At 54.3% G+C, this 16,373-nt stretch overlaps 1 protein-coding gene across 3 annotated transcripts in view; it reads right to left on the bottom strand.

Annotated features, from left to right (window-relative positions):
* The window catches only part of EXOC6B (exocyst complex component 6B), a 310,152-nt gene that overhangs the window by 96,087 nt on the left and 197,692 nt on the right, over positions 1-16,373 (bottom strand). For 2 of the 3 annotated variants that reach the window (XR_014501820.1, XM_083398331.1), the window contains exon 21: positions 1,669-1,781. The exons of the other annotated variant lie outside the window; for it this stretch is intronic. Coding sequence is in view for 1 of the 2 variants with exons in the window: in XM_083398331.1 (XP_083254457.1) it covers positions 1,669-1,781 (113 nt within the window). In the remaining variant the exon portion in view is untranslated. The remainder of the gene's footprint in view (positions 1-1,668; positions 1,782-16,373) is intronic. 3 annotated transcript variants of the gene reach the window in all.

The following is a 16,373-nucleotide window of genomic DNA, read 5'->3' as shown; positions in this document are numbered from 1 at the left end:
TGCCATCCTGCTTGAAACAGCAATTAGCGGATTGGAGATGATAAAGTTACCAGGAGGGGCTGCTTCCAGAAGGACCTGGTGCCTTGCGCCCACTGAGTGCAATAAAAGGACCCACAGGGAAGAAAACTAGAGGAGCCCCCAATCGAGCCACATACTTACTCTCGCGATATCCTATGGAAGTGAGGAAGGAGAAAGAGAGAGAGAGAAACCGAGAGAGGAGTTAAGAAGTGGCTTCTCTGGCCACTGGCCGCCTGGGCAAATCTACTCCAGTGACCCTGCAAGCCATTCTGGTCCCGAGAGATGGAGGGAGGGAGGTAGGGAGGTGGGATGACCAAGCAGCAAGGATCCGCCACCAGCAGCCAAGCCAGGACTTCGACACTCATGCTCTGAGCTGGGCCCCAGAGCAGCAAAGCAAGAGGGGAATGCGGCAAAGGGTCCCTGGGGAGAGGCATGGCGCCATTTTGCCCAGGGAGGCTCCTCTGCCCAAGCCAGGAAGCATCACCCAGGTGGGCTGGCAAAAGGATGAGCAGCACAAAGGAAGGAAGTCGGAGCAGCTTGTCAGGCTCTTGGGAAGTGTTGCACTTTGACAGGCGTCCATTATGACTTCTGGGGACTGACCCAGGTCTTGCCCACCTGCCAAAGTTGGCCGGGGGGAGGTGGGGGGAGATGAAGACATGGTCCACTGGGCCAAAAGGACCCCCACCCCTGTTGTACTGGTGCAACTGCAAAGCACCCAGCATCCTCCCCAAAATTGATTGGCTGCTGCCCAATCGAAGAGAGAAGGGCAGGGATCCCGTTCCTCAACATCCAGCTGTGTGGAATTGAGAACCACTTTTCAAATCCGGCGTGCCAAACCACAGAGGAAGGCAAAGAAGCACCTCCTGGTGACACCGGCAGTGGCGAGTGAGAATTCAGCAGGGAACCTGCATCGGCATTGGCAACTGCGTTCATTCCCATGGGGGGAGCGACATGAAATGGTGCCGTTAAGAGGGACTTTGCATGCTTGGTCAATCTGCACCCTCTCCAAGAAGAACTGGGCATCTCACACACAAGGACAACGTCAGTCAGGTTGCCTAGCCAATGAAGTGTATCAGTTATATATATACCTGTTTCTAAATTTCCTGATTTCATTTGTATGTTGGATTCTTCAATCGATCAATTCATGCATTCTTCTAATTAAATGAATATGAACTGGAAGCAAAGGCTATGCAGTTTGATGGGGCAATGTGGGAGAAGTCTGCGTTCGATTCTCCCTGTCCAACATGCTCTGGCAATGCCCCAAAGTGCAGAGTGGTCTGTTTGCGCACACCTCTGTGTGGAGCCCTGGTGATTTCTGCACACTTCTGCCAGCCAGCTCGCTCTGACCGCCCCATGCGCACACACAAAGCGAAGACGACCGGCGGCGGCAGGGAACTCACCCCTGCGCAAGACACACAGAACAGCACAAACACGTCACAGCCGTGGCAAGAGGCTCCGGGGCAGAGGGCAAGGGGTGCTCAGCAGCCCAGCAGCCTCAGCGCAAGCAGCAGCAGCAGCAGCCACCCTCCTCCCTCCTGGAAGCCCAGGCCAGGCAGCGGAGGCGATGGAAGGAGGCACCAGAGGGAACGTAGCTGCTTGTCAAAGCAAGCCAGGAAACCATCGGAAGAATGTCTCGGCTGAGGCACTCACTTTTCCAGCAAGATCAGCGCCGTTGTGGGATTCACGCGAAGGTATTTGCAGGTCGGCTGCCCGTAGTCGGCCAGGTATGTAGACCAGTCCCACTGGAGAAACAGATCTAAGAGCTGAAACAGACAGAGAGAAACAGGTCACAGCTCAGAGGAACACGGGGGGGGGGGGGCACACGTTTGGAGATGAAACCCGGCCTCCAGAGGAGGGGCTGCTGATGCCCTTGGCTCTGGGCTTTGCCAGGGGCCCCCTGCCCCAATGCCTCACCTGTAAAATGGGAATGCCAGCAGCCCACCCCACAGGGCTGTTAGGAGGGCCGCTGGCAAGGATGCTTTGAGAACTGGGATATTCTTTTTGGGAAAGGGTCAGCAAGGGTGAGTGTGTCCCCCCCACCCCCAATTCTATAATGTTTTCTGACCCAAGGCAGTCTGCACTCACAAAGCGCTACAGAGGCAGGGAGGCAAAAGGGAAGGAGGATCCGGTTCAGTGTGTTTCTCCTTGCAAGGGGAGCAAGCAGCCGGTCAGGCCTGGGCTGTGGGGTTGGGGCAGTGGAAGGGAAAGATGACTGGCACAGGAAACCAGGGGCAAAGTGGGGCTGAGCAGGAGGAACCAAGGACCAAGACTCCAGGGGAGCCAAGGGGCAGAAAAGGCTGTGCCAACAGTGCCCTGGCTCCCAGAAAAACCAAGCACCACAGAGGGGGTGTTTCCCTATCCAGAGGCAGCCTTGTGCCGGGAGAGGAACAGAAACTCTGCATCCTAAAGGATCTGATGATTTGGGAAGTAACAGGGCATAGATGAGCAAAGGTGCCTAATTCTCACTTAAAGTTTATTTGTGTTTTCAAAGGTTAACTGTTACACCACAAACTGGAAATCTCTACACATGAGCCTTGGGCTCCTCAGGAAAACACCGTTCCCTCTGGGCCAGGACCCCAAAGGAGATAAATCAAGCTGGCAACGGCCAGAGCTGTGCAGATGCCATTTGAGGCACCACCTTGCCCTTCCTTGTTGCGGTCAAACAGCTTTTGCCAACCTGGTTCCTGCCAGGTGTTTCGTACTACAACTCTGTAAGGGCCGATGGGACCTGTAGTTTAGCAGGGGGCGCCAGGCCTGGGAATGTGGCACTGGAGTTTCTTATGGCACAGTGCGCAGGAGGAGGGTAGCAGAAATGGGTGGTGGCACTGCCGTGTGAGAAGCCACCTGTGATTGCGCAAGGCCGGCACAAAGTGTGCAGAAGCCCAGACAACAGGGCAACAGCCTCCAGCCTCCCGGTCACAACTAAGCAGAGTCTAGACATTGCAAGTCGTGCATTTTGGACACCCTCAGATCCAGCTGCAGAGCCCACCGCCCGCGGGCAGAGGAGCCAGGGTCAGGCCAATTTGTCCTCTGGTGATTGTGGTGTCCCCCCGCTCTGCGCCACCGGGCGCCCTCCCCCAGCGCATCCCCCTGGGGAGCAGAGAGCGGCTTCCTCCTCGGGCTCGCCCCACCCCAGCGCCACGAAGGGGAGCGGCAGTGACGGATGGCCTGTGTGTTTTACAGCCGTTGAGCCCTATCCATCTTGTGGACACGCGGCCTCTGGCTTGCGGTGCCTCTGAGGGCTCCCTCCTTCCCCTCGCGCAGGGCGGCTGCTGCGCTCGCAGAGCAACCAGAGGGGCGGGAAGTTCTCTCGCCAGGAACTCTGACAATGCAAGACGATTTATCTGTCACATAAATGCGGTTTTATTGGTTTTACTGTTTAAACTTTTCACCTCTGCAACTAAATCGGGGGCAGCGGGGGGGGGGAGGGGGGGAGGAGAGAAGAGCCTTTTGCACAAGGGCATCCCTGAAGCCCAGGCTCCTCCACGCATTCTGGCAGCCACCTTCTGGGGCAGATTCCAAAATAAAAATATGCAAATACCATTAATTCTTCAAACCAGAGAGTCGGCGGTGCAGCTCCATAAATCAAACTTGACAGCCCAGAGCACACCAGGGCGGCGGTGGGGGGGGGGGAGGGGAGAGGGGGAGCTGCAGTTTGCAAGTTCGGTGGGGGCTGCGTGGCTCAAGCGCTGCGGCTGCCGGTGTTTCTGCATGCCGTGCAGAGAGACGTGCAGGAGGGACGGCAGTGGTGACCGTAAACCTGGTGCATGTCAGGGAGACAAGGCGGCTGGCGGGGGGGGGGGGGGACCTGGGATGGGGAAGAGAGGGAGAGGTCCCAGAGAGTTCAAGGTGTTTTCAGTGCCAGATCGTCCGTCAGAAGCTCTTCCAAGACCTGGGATTGCACTCTCAGGGCCGGGGGGAAAGGCCTTCAGTCACAACCTTCCATTTCACCTCAAGATGCTGCATGCAGCAGACCCCGGCCCTCAAACTGACTGACACCCCCAACTTTATCCTCCAACTTGGATGTCTTCAATAGAGGAATGGGTCCATTCATGACGGAGAAGGCCACTGACAGCTACTGGCCTTTTTGACTATATTCTGCCTCCACGGCTGGAGGCAGCGATGCTCTTAAACCCAGTTGGTTTTTAAAGCACAGGAGCGGAGAGGGCTCTTGGGATCAAATCCTGCTTGCATCTGGCCAGCCCCTGCGAGAACAGGATGCTGGACTAAGCAGACCACTGGCCTGATCCTGCAAGGCTCTTCTTAGGTTCAGCCCTTCATTGTGCTACAGCACGGGTTGGCAAACCAAGGCCCGGGGGCCAGACTCAGCCCAATTGCCTTCTGGAGCCGGCCCACAGACGGTCCGGGAATCACCATGTGGATCGGCATGGGGATTCTGATTGTTTGGGCTGCGCCATTCCCCGCCCCCCTCACACACACCGCAACGGAACCTCCTCCCTCCCTCCCTCCTGGCTTCTCCCTGCCCTGCCTAGAGGAGGAAGGGGGCTGGGCTTTGTTGAGCAGCGGTTGACTGAGCGCCCCTCTCCGGAGCCAGCCCTTTTGCGCCACTCATCGTCCCTCCGCTGCCGTCGCCGCCAGCCCCTGCCGCTCGCAAGGCACAGGTAAGCAGCCACCGGGGCTCAACTGGTGCTGTGGAGAAGGGAGGGGAGAGTCAGGGTTTTTTTTTTCAAAATATAGTCCGGTCCCCCACAAGGTCTGAGGGACAGTGGCCTGGCCCCCTGCGGAAAAAGTTTGCTGACCCCTGTGCTACAGTCAGAAAACCAGAGCCATCTTCAGGGGCTAGGCAGTGCAGCTCTCTCCCCAAGTCTCCTCATGAGGAGGTGCAAGGGTGTGCCTGGGCCCAATCCCTTGAGGAGCAGCCTTGACAGTCTGTCCCTGAAACACTCCTTCTTCCTGGTCACAGCACACCAACTTCCCTCCCAAAGCCCCCAGCCCTTGCCATCACTGGCATCCGGAGCTGATGGCATCCGCCACAGAGGGCAAAGGGAGGCTTCCCAGAGTCACACGAACATTTGAAAAAGGGGAGGTTTGCATGCAAGCCTGTCCCAACGAGTAACAAAGTGCAAGAATCCCATTAAGCACAATGCAATTACCTTGCACTGAATACGTCACTCTCTCTGCCAGCTCGACACTGGCACATCTATACAGGTTCGGTTAAAACAGTACCAGCCACAATTAAAAGCTCTCCAGCCCAGAGACATCCCAGGTGGATCTACAAGGCTGCTGCTTCTGACACATGACCTTCCAATCGCAGAGCTACTCCCTGCCACGTCATCCCCATCCCGGAGACCACCCACAGCCACGGAGACACGCCATTGCCAAATCCAGGACTCTAAATCAAGCATTGTTTCAGCCAGAACTGCAACGAGAAACTCACTGCCATGCCTGGCCCTGACCTGATCCCAGACATGCAGTCCTTGGAGGGTGAAGCAGCCACCCCACAGCTTGGGGAGCAGACAGGGTTCCCCAGAACCAATGCTGAGGTCCTGTTAGGAGAAGGTGGTGGAGCCACACTCCAAGCATGAACGCCGGCACCGAAAGTTCTGGTCGCGACCAAAGAGCAAAGCCACAGCATGTGTCCACAGGCCCAGGGTTGATGTGTGAGGATCCCAAATTAAGGACCTCCTCATGAGTAAGTGATGTCCCTAAATACCTTCCCCACCAGCAGTTTTGGATTGGGGCATAGTCTAAGAAGCCAGAGGATATGAGGCCTTGCTCTTGAGCCTTCTGTTTGCAGGAAGCAACATGAGCTCATCTCCTTCGACCCCAGACTGTGGCCTGACCTTGACCCTGAATGTCGAGTTGGACCAAGTCCAGTTCTCAGTGCTTGACCTCAGGTTGCCTGGACCTCAGAGCACACCCTGCCCTTGTTGGTGATGATTTTGGGAAGAGGCTTAATCCTCTGGGAACCCAGCACCCACCATGACAGCAACCATGACAGCATGGCGCCCCGCACAGCAAGTGGGCAATGAGTCCACACTGGTGAGCCCCCTGTCCAAAAAGGGGGAGACTGCTCTCCCAGAGAAAATCCCTGGTGGAAAAGAAGATAAATGGAGAGGTGAACCAGTGAGGAAGAACTAAAAACCTTGCAACGTGATTCATTGCCAACTAGCAAGACCACCACCAGGCCGCCAATTCCAGTCCGTTGCAATTAGCAGAGGAAAAGGCGGCTCAGAAGCAAACAATTGATCTTTCGGAGGTGAAGCCTTTGGGTCTTCTCTGGTTTCTGTGAGGCTTCCTCCCAAAGGCTGAGCAGACTCGTCCCCAAGTTCACCTTTTGCGGCTCCGGCTGCACGTCTGAGACCCCCTTAGGGCCTTGTAGGCCTTCACTCTTCCCACAACCAGGAGAAGGGGCACCCGACTAGCTACGGACACCCTAAAACTCTGGCAACACCTCCCCACCCCACCCACTGGTTGTACACTTAATCCGAAGCCAGTCCCAAGGGCTTTACGATTAAAGGCCAGTTTGCACATCACACATTTTAGGTGTGCACACTGAGACAAACGCAATGTGTGAATGAAACAAGCAAATGCCTGGCAGCACATGAATTGCACAGGGATCTCATCAGAGGCTGGAACTGGATCCATGCAGCGAGCACAGAGGAACAGGGGACCAAACTCCAGAAACGCCCTCCTTGGCCATCTATGATGAACATGGCATGCCATCTTGGTAGAGTTCATCCCAACCAGGGTGCCAACCTCAATAAAATATGGGGTGGCAAGTAAGCCCCACCCCACACAACTGATCACATGACGCAGCACACACACACCATTTGAATAGCAACGCTCATCAATTTTGGGGGGGCAGTCCCCTCAAATATTTTATTGGGGGGCAAACAGACCTTGGTCCCTAGGAGTTGGCTCCGATGATGCCAGCACTTCACCCCCTTGTGTTGTGCTGAGAGGGGCTGGACATGGAAGGGGGGGCCAGGTTTGAACCCCGAGCTCGCTGGCCCCCTCTGCAGCCTCCCCAGGGGTGACTCAGAAGTTCCATGGCCAGGAGATCTATGTGAGAGAGGGGCCGGCCCGTGTCCTTGGTGAGCCAGGAAGGGTAGCTGCTGAGGTGTCAGATGACAGCTCCCCGAATTACTGCCTGCTGGTTTTCAAGAGGCCGGATTGTGGCCAAGGACATCTGTTTATATCCTCAGACAATCCTCGAAAGGCTCCAAGGAGAAACCTGGAAGGATTCAAGTCGGGGGCAGGAGAGAGAGAGAGAGAGAGACGGAGTTTAACAGCACAAAACCCTCCGTCCACTCACACCCGTACCTCTCCCCCCCCCCATCTCGATTATTTTTGGATGTCCTCTGCCTGTTTTTAGGCTCCTGTCTTTATTAAATTAGGGTTCCAGTGGATGGAGTCCAGAAACCTTCACATCTGCACTTGCTGCCGACGAGCTCTGCCATTTTTCCATCTGTAAATGCTCATAAATTTATTCCCAGGAATCGCGCTCTGTTTCCAGTAACTCCAAAGTGTTATTGTGAGAAGGCAACCGGAGAGTCTCTTCTGACCACTCTCGTTTTCAGGCCTTGGTGTTGAAATGGCTCTTAAGGAGGAGAGGCCCGCAAGCGCCTTTGTTCTGCTGGCTTACGGAGCAGGCTGGTCCAGCTCCCAGACACGCTGGCCTCCTTTGTCCGCGGCTCCCGTCCTTGCAGGGCGAAGATTTGGACTTGCCACACCGCTGCCTATTTGCCTCTCTAAAGAGCTGCCGGGCTCTGCGACTACCAGGGGCTGGAAACCACAGTGGGGAGAATGGCTCTTGTGCTCAGATTCCGCTCTGGAGCTTCTCATTGGGGCAACTGCTCAGCCACCGGGAGAACAGGATGCTGGACGTTTTAATTTGCTTTTATTTATCAGATTTATACCCTGCCCTTCATCCAAAGATCTCAAGACGGTTCACAAGATGGGTGCACAATGGCTTGTGGGCCATGGGCCGGATCCAGCAGGCTCTTCTTATGCGCTTATGAAAGGTCCACAGCTCAGTGGAAGAGGAGGAAGGGAAGATGGGTTCCATCCTTGGCATCTCCGGCCGAAAGAAACGCTCGGGCAACAGGGGCTGGCAATGATTGCCCAACCTGGCTCCCCCTCTCCCCTCACTGAGCTCCAATTCCCAGCACCCTTAAGGAACTACAGTTCCCAGGATCCTTTGCAAGAGAGGGAAGTCACATGCTTTCAACGCTTGGTGTGTTTTTCTGCCCAGGATGCTGGAGAGCCAGGAAGGGATGATGGGCTGGGTGGGGGGGGGTGAATACAGGAGGCCCCCAGTCCCTCATCCTAACCCCCTGGAGCCCTAAACCCCTGACCAGTTCTGGAAGCACAGAACCTGGCCTGACCCTGGCCTGAGGGGAGGACGGACCCTGAGCAGAGGCTCTAGCCAATGGCACTAAAGGGTGAGAAATGCTATCCCTATTGGCAATCCCAGGAAAGTCCCCAGGAGTGGGGGGCACTACCCGGAGAGGGGCTTTCTCTCTGGCTCTCATATTTTGCATTTTTCTCTCCAGACTTCAGGAGCCAGGGAGTTCTCTGGTTCTGTCGCCAGCCTCTGCAGCTCAGCACCTGCAGCTGACAGCCGGCAGCCACATTCCACGGGGAGGGTCCCTGCTCAGCTGCTCCCCCCTGCAGTGGGCCCGCTCCGGAGGGAGGCAGGCAGGCAGCGTCAGCAAAAGGGCGGGGAGGGTCTGGCAGGAGGGAGAACCACATGGTGACATGAAGGAGAGCAAGTTTCCCTTCAGAATGCCCCTGTCACTGGTTCAGGGGACTGGATGTCCTCACTCCCTATAGATCACAGAACTGACCCCTGGCTTTTTCTTGGGTTCCTCCCTCTCCCTTGCCTGCTCCGTGCCCAAATTCACTCTGTTGCAAAGCCACAGATCAGTTGAGCGTCACCTCTCTGCCTGCAAACACCCAAGAGATGATGGACAGCATCCTATTACCCCTGAACGTTGGAAGACTCAGGACAGACCAAAGAAATCCCTTCTTCACGCAGCTAACAGTGAAATTAGGAAACTGGTTCTTGCAGGAGGCAGGGATGGCACCCAACTTGGATGGCTTTCAAAGAGGACCGGACAAATTCATGGAGGAGGCGAGGCCCATGGAAGGCTCCTAGCCAGGATGGGGCAGCGATGCTTCTGAATCCCAGTTGCTGGAAGCCACAAGAGGGGAGATCCACTCTTGCGCTCAAGTCCCTTTGGGGCATCTGGCCAGCCCCTTTGAGAAGAGGATGCTGAATGACTAGATGGGCCACTGGCCTGATCCAGCAGGGCTCTTCTCATGCCCTCTCTGTGTGATGTATCCACGAAACGAACCCTGAGGCCTCTGCCATTCATCTCCGCGTCATCTCATCAGCCATCAAAATCACAGCTCCTCCCTTATCTCTGCAGCATCAGGTCGGCTGTTTAAACCAGGGTTGTTGCCATAATTGAAAACCATGAGACGGTGGCCCCCCCAAATCGCTGGATCTGTCATGTTCCCCACCCCACCCGGTCACTGGGAAAGGCGCAAAGGACCCCAGCGTGGTCGGCAACTATTCCCGGCTCCCGTTTGGCGCGTGCCAAGTTCTCCGTGAGCTGCAGGTTCCTTTTGTTTACCCGGCGAGGGTGGGGCAGGAGAGGAAGAGGTGACCTCTCCCTCACCCCCTCCCGTCTGCATGGGACTGACGCTGCTGCTGTCACCTCCCAGTGAACTTTCAGATTATCTCAGAAGAGCTTCACCTTGCCTTGAACTTGTTCGCTGCTCCCCAGCGCAGTCACGTAGCATTGCTTAAACACTCCAGCGCCACGCAGCCAGCGGCTCCGCCAGCTTTAAAGTGGGGGGGGAGGGGAGACTCGCTCGTCCCCATCACCATTCCCAAAACACAACGCTGTGATGTGGGTCGGGGAAGCCAGATAGAGGGGGGGGCACCCTGGCACATCCCAGAGTTGGGTGGCAGCAAGAGTTGGCCACGGAGGGAGGGGACCCCAGAGCAGGAGCTGGCAACGCAGGAGACCGTGAGATGGAGGGGGTGCCCTGGCTGCCAAACCAGGCCATGCCCAGGGCAAGCAGGCCTAGCAAGAGAGACGAGGGCAGCCCACTTGCCCGCTGGAACCCGGCTCACACCAGAAGCGGAGGGCGGAAGGGGCAGTTTCAGAGCAAAAGAGGGGCAGCCCCTAAGTCTCTTTGGGCCAGCTGCTGATTCCCTCAGCCCACCCCTCTCCAAGCTCACTTCTGGACTAGGACTTGGCAGGGGGTGGGAATGGGGGATACAACAGCAGCCGGCAGGACCAAATCTGCCCCCAACTTCTCCATCCCTGTTATTAAAAAAAGGAAAGAAAAATCCATACCCCAGTTCCCCCATTTTATGCAAGATTCAGGGAGATCTGAATTCAAATAAGGCAGTCAGCTGGTGCTACCTACATAGTTTGGCTGCCAATGACCATAAGCCTTTTGTTTCCAAACAACAACAACAACAACAACTGCAAAGGTGAAGTGAAGCTTCCCATTCTATATACTTTTCAGCACGTAAACTAACCAAGCACAGATCCCTTTTGAATCCATTCCTAGTTCCTGGGAGTGGGGGGAGGCTGAGATTCCAAACCATAACTTTTAGGTTCTGTATTAACCTGTGGATTAATCTGCGGATTAATTCATCCACCAGAACTGCCAGCAACCCCCAGCCGCCAAATGAAAGGCTGGGGATCCCTCCTTGAGCATCGCCACCACACTTGCAATCACGGCAGCCAATGAGAAGCCCAGGCAGAGGCCTGGAACAATGAGCGTTGGCACACGGAGGGGAGGACCTCATTGCACAAACAGCTCCAGCCGGCATGGTTCAGGAACATCCTCAAGTTGCACATCAAAGGGCAGCAAGAGAGAGAGAGAGAGAGAGAGAGAGAAGATCCTGAGCACGGACTGGGGGAGGTGCTGGCCTACAGTCCCTGGCCTGCAGCGAAAGCAGCTGCCTGTGCCGCCAGCATCCGGCTCCAAGAAGCCGCCCTCAGGTAACCTGTCAGGGCGTGTCAAAGTGAGTGGCAGAGGGCAGCAGGGTGGGAAGGGAACGCCAAGGGGGAAAGGCAGCCCTGGGTCTGGCCTGACGTGTCGGCGGCCTCAATGCAAACAAGCTGTGAACTGGAGAGGGCAAGGAGGAGCCCTGCCTGGTGTGAATAAGGCCTGTCACCAGCGGCAGCCCTGGCCAAACACGGGCGCTGCTTGCAGAGCTGTCAGATTTCTGAAAAGGGAGAGGAGAGCATCGCCATTTGCAAATGCTGAAGGCAAATGCTTGAAAGCACCCAGGAATGCTTCCGGAACCTGGAATACCTGGCAGCATTTTATCATCACCGCCAACCCTGGAGACGTCCCTTGGGAATCAGAATTAATATGTAAAGTTGCCTTGCTCCGGTGTCACTAAAAGGAAAAGTCAAGAAGCAGGCTGAAAAGGCAAATGGTCTCTTTAGCTTCTGCAATAAAACTGGCCCTTCCCCCAGGACCAGCCATCTTGCATGCCAGTCACAAGAACACGGGAGCACAGCAAGTCAGACAAGTGGTCCATCTTGCTCAGTGCTGCCCACACTGATGGCAGCAGCTCTCCAGGATTTCAGGCATGACTCCCTCCCTGCCCTGCCTGGAGATCTCTTTGGGGATTGAACCCAGGACCTGCCACTTCCAAGGCAGACACGCTCTCCCACTGAGCCTTTTATAATGCGTTGTGGGGAGTGAGAGAGAATATTGGGTTGTTTTTGTTTGCGTTCTGTATTTTATGTTTTTATTTTGTGATTTTATGTTGCAACCACCCTGCAACAACCACTATACCTGCAGGTATAGGATGGAATACAAATTTAATAAATAATAATAATAATAATAAGGCGCTTCCTGCCAGCCTGATCACTCCAGGCAGAGCACTGCGGCCGTGGACAGGAAGATGGCCTCTGGTCCGACAAACCTCTGGTCCTCAGAACCCGCTCCCTCTGCGCAAATTGTTCTATCAGAATCTGGCTTCCACCTCCACTTGCCTGAAGCTGAAACAGCGCAGACCCCACTGCAAAGCCTACTGGAAGGGATTGGCGTGAGCTGAACCTAATCAGGCCTCCAATCTCGCAGGCCACGCTTGGCTGCGAGCGAGACAGCTCCACCTCCAGCACCGACCGGGGTGAGTTTCAGCTGGAGCCGGGAGAGCAAACGGCAAAGCGTTTAATCCAGATATTGCGTCCGCCGAGGCTTGTTGCAGCAACAGCATCGCCTTTGGCACCGAGAGGAATAACAGGATTTATGGCTGTTTGCTGCAGATTAAGGATACATCTGAAACCGAAGCAGGAACCTGGACTGAAGCAAGAGGCTGTGTCGCCCTGACCCCTGGATGGCCCTGATGCTGCTGAAACGCCGCTCTGAACTCTCGGCGGCAGAAGCAGGAGGAGGAGGAGGAGGTGGCTGCAGAGGCGGCAAAGTGTCCCGCTTTGACCAAGCTGCAAAACACTCACTCTAGTGGCTGCCTGGGATTAAACCTTCCTGCCTGGCGACTGCAGGTGAACAACAAGCAGATTTATGTTATTCACACACCAGCTCGTTTGCTTGGGATGAAACAGATTTACAACCCAAGCGGTGATTGGATAGCTCCGTTGGTTAGAGCGTGGAGCTGATGAGGCCAAGGCTGCAGGTCTGATTCCCGTAGGGGACAGCCGCATATTCCTGCACTGCAGGAGGTTGGACTGGATGATCCTCAGGGTCCCTTCCAACTCTATGATTCTATGACGGAAAGAAGGTTCCTTCCAACTTTACGATTCTATGATTCTAAGGTCGGATTTGAAAGGAGTGGCATCGGCAAGGCTGAACTCCAAAGCAATCTCAGCCAGGCAAAACGGCATTAGCGGCCAATGAGCCCAGTTTTTCCCACACTCCTGGGCACGTAGCTCAACTTCCCAAACTCCAGACACTTCCTCCTTCCCCGTTATCACATTGTGGTGGCACAAAAAAGGCCTGCAAACCAACCCAATGACAATCCGCAAAAAAACAATGCCAGGATGGATAGATGACTCAGGGGAACACAGGCAAGCAGCATCCTGGCTTTCCAGGAAGCTCAGAGGAGAACCAGTTGTAGTCTGCCCGGGGACAGCCCTCCACCCTTCCTCCAAGAAAGCTGGGGGAATCCCAAGGTGGAGCTCTGCCTCCTCAGTCATCTATGCAACAAACACGTTTGCCACACCTTAGAGAAGGTGCCTGGTTTGGGCTGTTCTCCAAGGTGGCAACAGAGCACAGCAAGGGCATCTGTTGTACTTAAAAGACTGGGGGAAGGTTGCTCACAGGCCCACAGCACAGATTTGTGTGAGCTAATCAGTTTGTGCACAAATGGGCAGACTTTTAGAGGAGGGGAATGGTATTTTTGCACATGCAACCCTTATGAAACTCTGCAAAGTGCAGGTTAGCATCACCCCTCTGGAGCTACCAGTGCGCCTGAATGAGATCCAGTTTTGCCCAGAGACACACACAACTTTGAAGCTAGGAATACTACAGGGTTTGGGAGTTAGATGTGCGCAACGTATTGTAACATTGCCTGGTAACATTTGTAAACCACTTTGATAAGTTTTGCAAAAAGTAATGGAGAAATGTCAGCAATTATCAACAACATAACTGCAGTCTGCAAATGTAAAAAAACACACGCAAAAAACAAAAGTTTCCTTTTGTGTTCCTTGGAATAGTGCGTTTTACAGTGAAGTTCTTTTAGGAAAATAAAGCAGCCCTTAAGACAACATGGAAACCCAAAAGCCATTTGGTCCTCACAGCTTCAAGTGTCCAAGAGGGAATGATATGACAGTTGACCTTCAGATGCACAAAGACCAGCATGGAATATTATAGATATGTGTCTAATGCAGACAAAATCGAGTTCCAACTTGCAGATCCCCAAAGAGAGGCCTGCCGCAGGAGCAAAGGAAGTGCCATCAGAGAGAGCGAAAGAGAGAAGAGGCTGTCAAGGCAGTTCTGTGGATTTTACAGGCTCGTCCAAAATGAACATTCGCAACATAACTAAGTTCAGTTAGGTGGTTGTTTGTTAAAGTTCAAACTGTGCAGCAAACAACTGAGCACCAGGACACATGCGCACAAGCCCCCTCGTTCTCCGTCCTGGGCTGCCTCTCAGTGTTTCCCGGTGCCCTGGTGGTTTCCTCCACACCTTCATAAAGCCCTGCTTTGCTCCTGCGGCTGAGAGCTGGATTCTGGGTCTGCTGAATTTGAGGAGCTACAACGGCAGGCTCTGCCTTGATCTCAGATGTGCAAAAGAAGAGGCAACAGCAGTAGAGGAATGGGAGTTGGACCAGTCAGTGGCGAGGAGGAGGAGGAGGAGGACCAACAGAGGGATTAGGGAGGCAACAGCTATGCATCCCCAACTGCAGACTTGAGCTTTCGCTCTTTGGTGGCAAGGAGGAAAAAGGTCTGGTTCTCCTTTTCTCGCCCACCTAGGAAGAGAGAGAGAGAAGAGAATATACAGAGGCTGTGCTGCTGGGGAACTGTGGCAAACTCTAGACTGCAGAGGAGAAGAGTTTGCCACCAAGCTGTGCCAGGACTGTTTCCTGCAGCTGAGCAGAGGTGTTGCACGGAAGAGACCTGCATGCCACATGGTTTACTCACAGCCTTGAAAACCTTTCTATTTATTATTGTTCCTCTCCCCGAGCCGGCTCCTCGGCCGCCACCTTGCAGGCAGGAGAGGGGCGGGTGTGGGTGTGCGGTTGTGGAGCCTGGCACATTTCTTCTGCCATCTGACGGTGTAAACCCTTTTCGGAGGTCACGAACTTTTTAAAACAAACAGCGCTGAGGTCATTGTGAGTGGGAAACAAGACAAAATGTGAGCCGCTGGAGGAGAGGAAGGGGAGCCAAACGTGGTGGAACAATGAGAGCTCTTAAAAGCTAATGAAATGCCTCGTTAATCATGGGGATGAAGGGACTTGGAAATGGGGGAAACAACAAACTGTGCCGATCCAGCTTGCACCTATCAAACCCCTCATTTCCACCCAACCACTTGGGAAATCAGCGCCGAGGACGGGATTCTACACTTGGACAAAGACCGGGTTTTTGAAGTTAAGAGCACCAGATGTGGAACCCCTCGGAGCACTCAGGGCTCTCCTTTCAAGCACAGCAGGGTCAGCCTTACGCTCCGAGGTCAAACGGGCAACTGGGATCGACTCCTGGGTAGATGCACAGAATCGAAGGAGAGCTTGCCAAAGACAGAGGCGGATTTGGAGCAGAGCGACCGGTTCCGCTGCGCAGGGCGCCAAGCTAAGGGGGTGCCGCAACTATGATGTAATGAACTGAGTGGAATGGAAGTCAAGGCGGAGGGGGGGGGGATTTTGGCCTTGCACAGGGTGCCGCTGGAATCTGAAAGACCAAAGTCTGCCCTTGCCAAAGATGCCTCCTACTACTCAAGGCATGGAGCTGTGAGGTGAAGTTTGAGAATCGGGGGGAGAATCTGCCCCTTCCCACCCTCTGCACTGCAGCCAGGAGAAATGAGACCCAATGGGCCTCTCTGGTAAAGCGACTGGGTGCAATGTCGGTGCTGGCTAAGCCCCCTTTTATGGGCTGAAGACACGTTCATCCCATCCCCTTAGTAGTCCTGCACCAAAAACTTAATAATGTATTCTGCAAATGGAGCAACACATCTTGGCTGAGGTTCTTTGGTTGCTCATTCATGTCCATATTTGTAAGGCTGATACGTCCAAAACCTGTTTACATCAATGTGGCCATGAGATTCTTCCCATCAGTAATGGTACAAAACACTGGGGAAGAATTTTTGGAAGGCAGGTAAATGTTCTCACCATTTGGGATATTCAGATTGCACTGCTTATTTAGAGAGACGTTTTAGTGTTCAGTCCGGACTCATACATACAACTTTCTGTGTGCAGGAGAAGTCTGAACAAAGGCTTAGATCCTGCTGTGCACCGAGGACCAAATCAGTACAGAGCATCCATCTGCTTGAAGGTAGAAGGAAAATCCAAAAACAACCGTGTGAGTAAGAATTTTTCTCTGGGATAGACTCAGCTCTGTCCAAGAAGTCAGGTGAGAGCACCAGAGAAGACAGGCACCAAATGGGAGGCATTCAATCGATTGGGATTGAGATGCAGAAAACTCAGGGATGGGACCTTACTCTCAAAAAAAGGGCAGCAAAAAGGAGCAAGAGGCTGAAGCAACTCCCCTGAGATTAAAGGCTGTAACATTTCCTGCTGATGTTTTCTTTTGGAAAAATGGCAAGTAAGGAGGAGTCATGATAAAGGTGCCTGAAAGGGAGCCTCTGCCTCCCTCTCTCACAACACTGGAGCCCAGTGGGGCCGTCCAACAAAAGTGGAAGACCAGGTCCTATCTCCAGCATGAATGGCCCATCACGC

Source organism: Podarcis tiliguerta, assembly GCF_965153285.1.
Source record: "Podarcis tiliguerta genome assembly, chromosome: 9".
In the NCBI taxonomy this organism is placed as follows: domain Eukaryota; kingdom Metazoa; phylum Chordata; class Lepidosauria; order Squamata; family Lacertidae; genus Podarcis; species Podarcis tiliguerta.
This window is presented reverse-complemented; position numbering and strand designations above follow the sequence as displayed.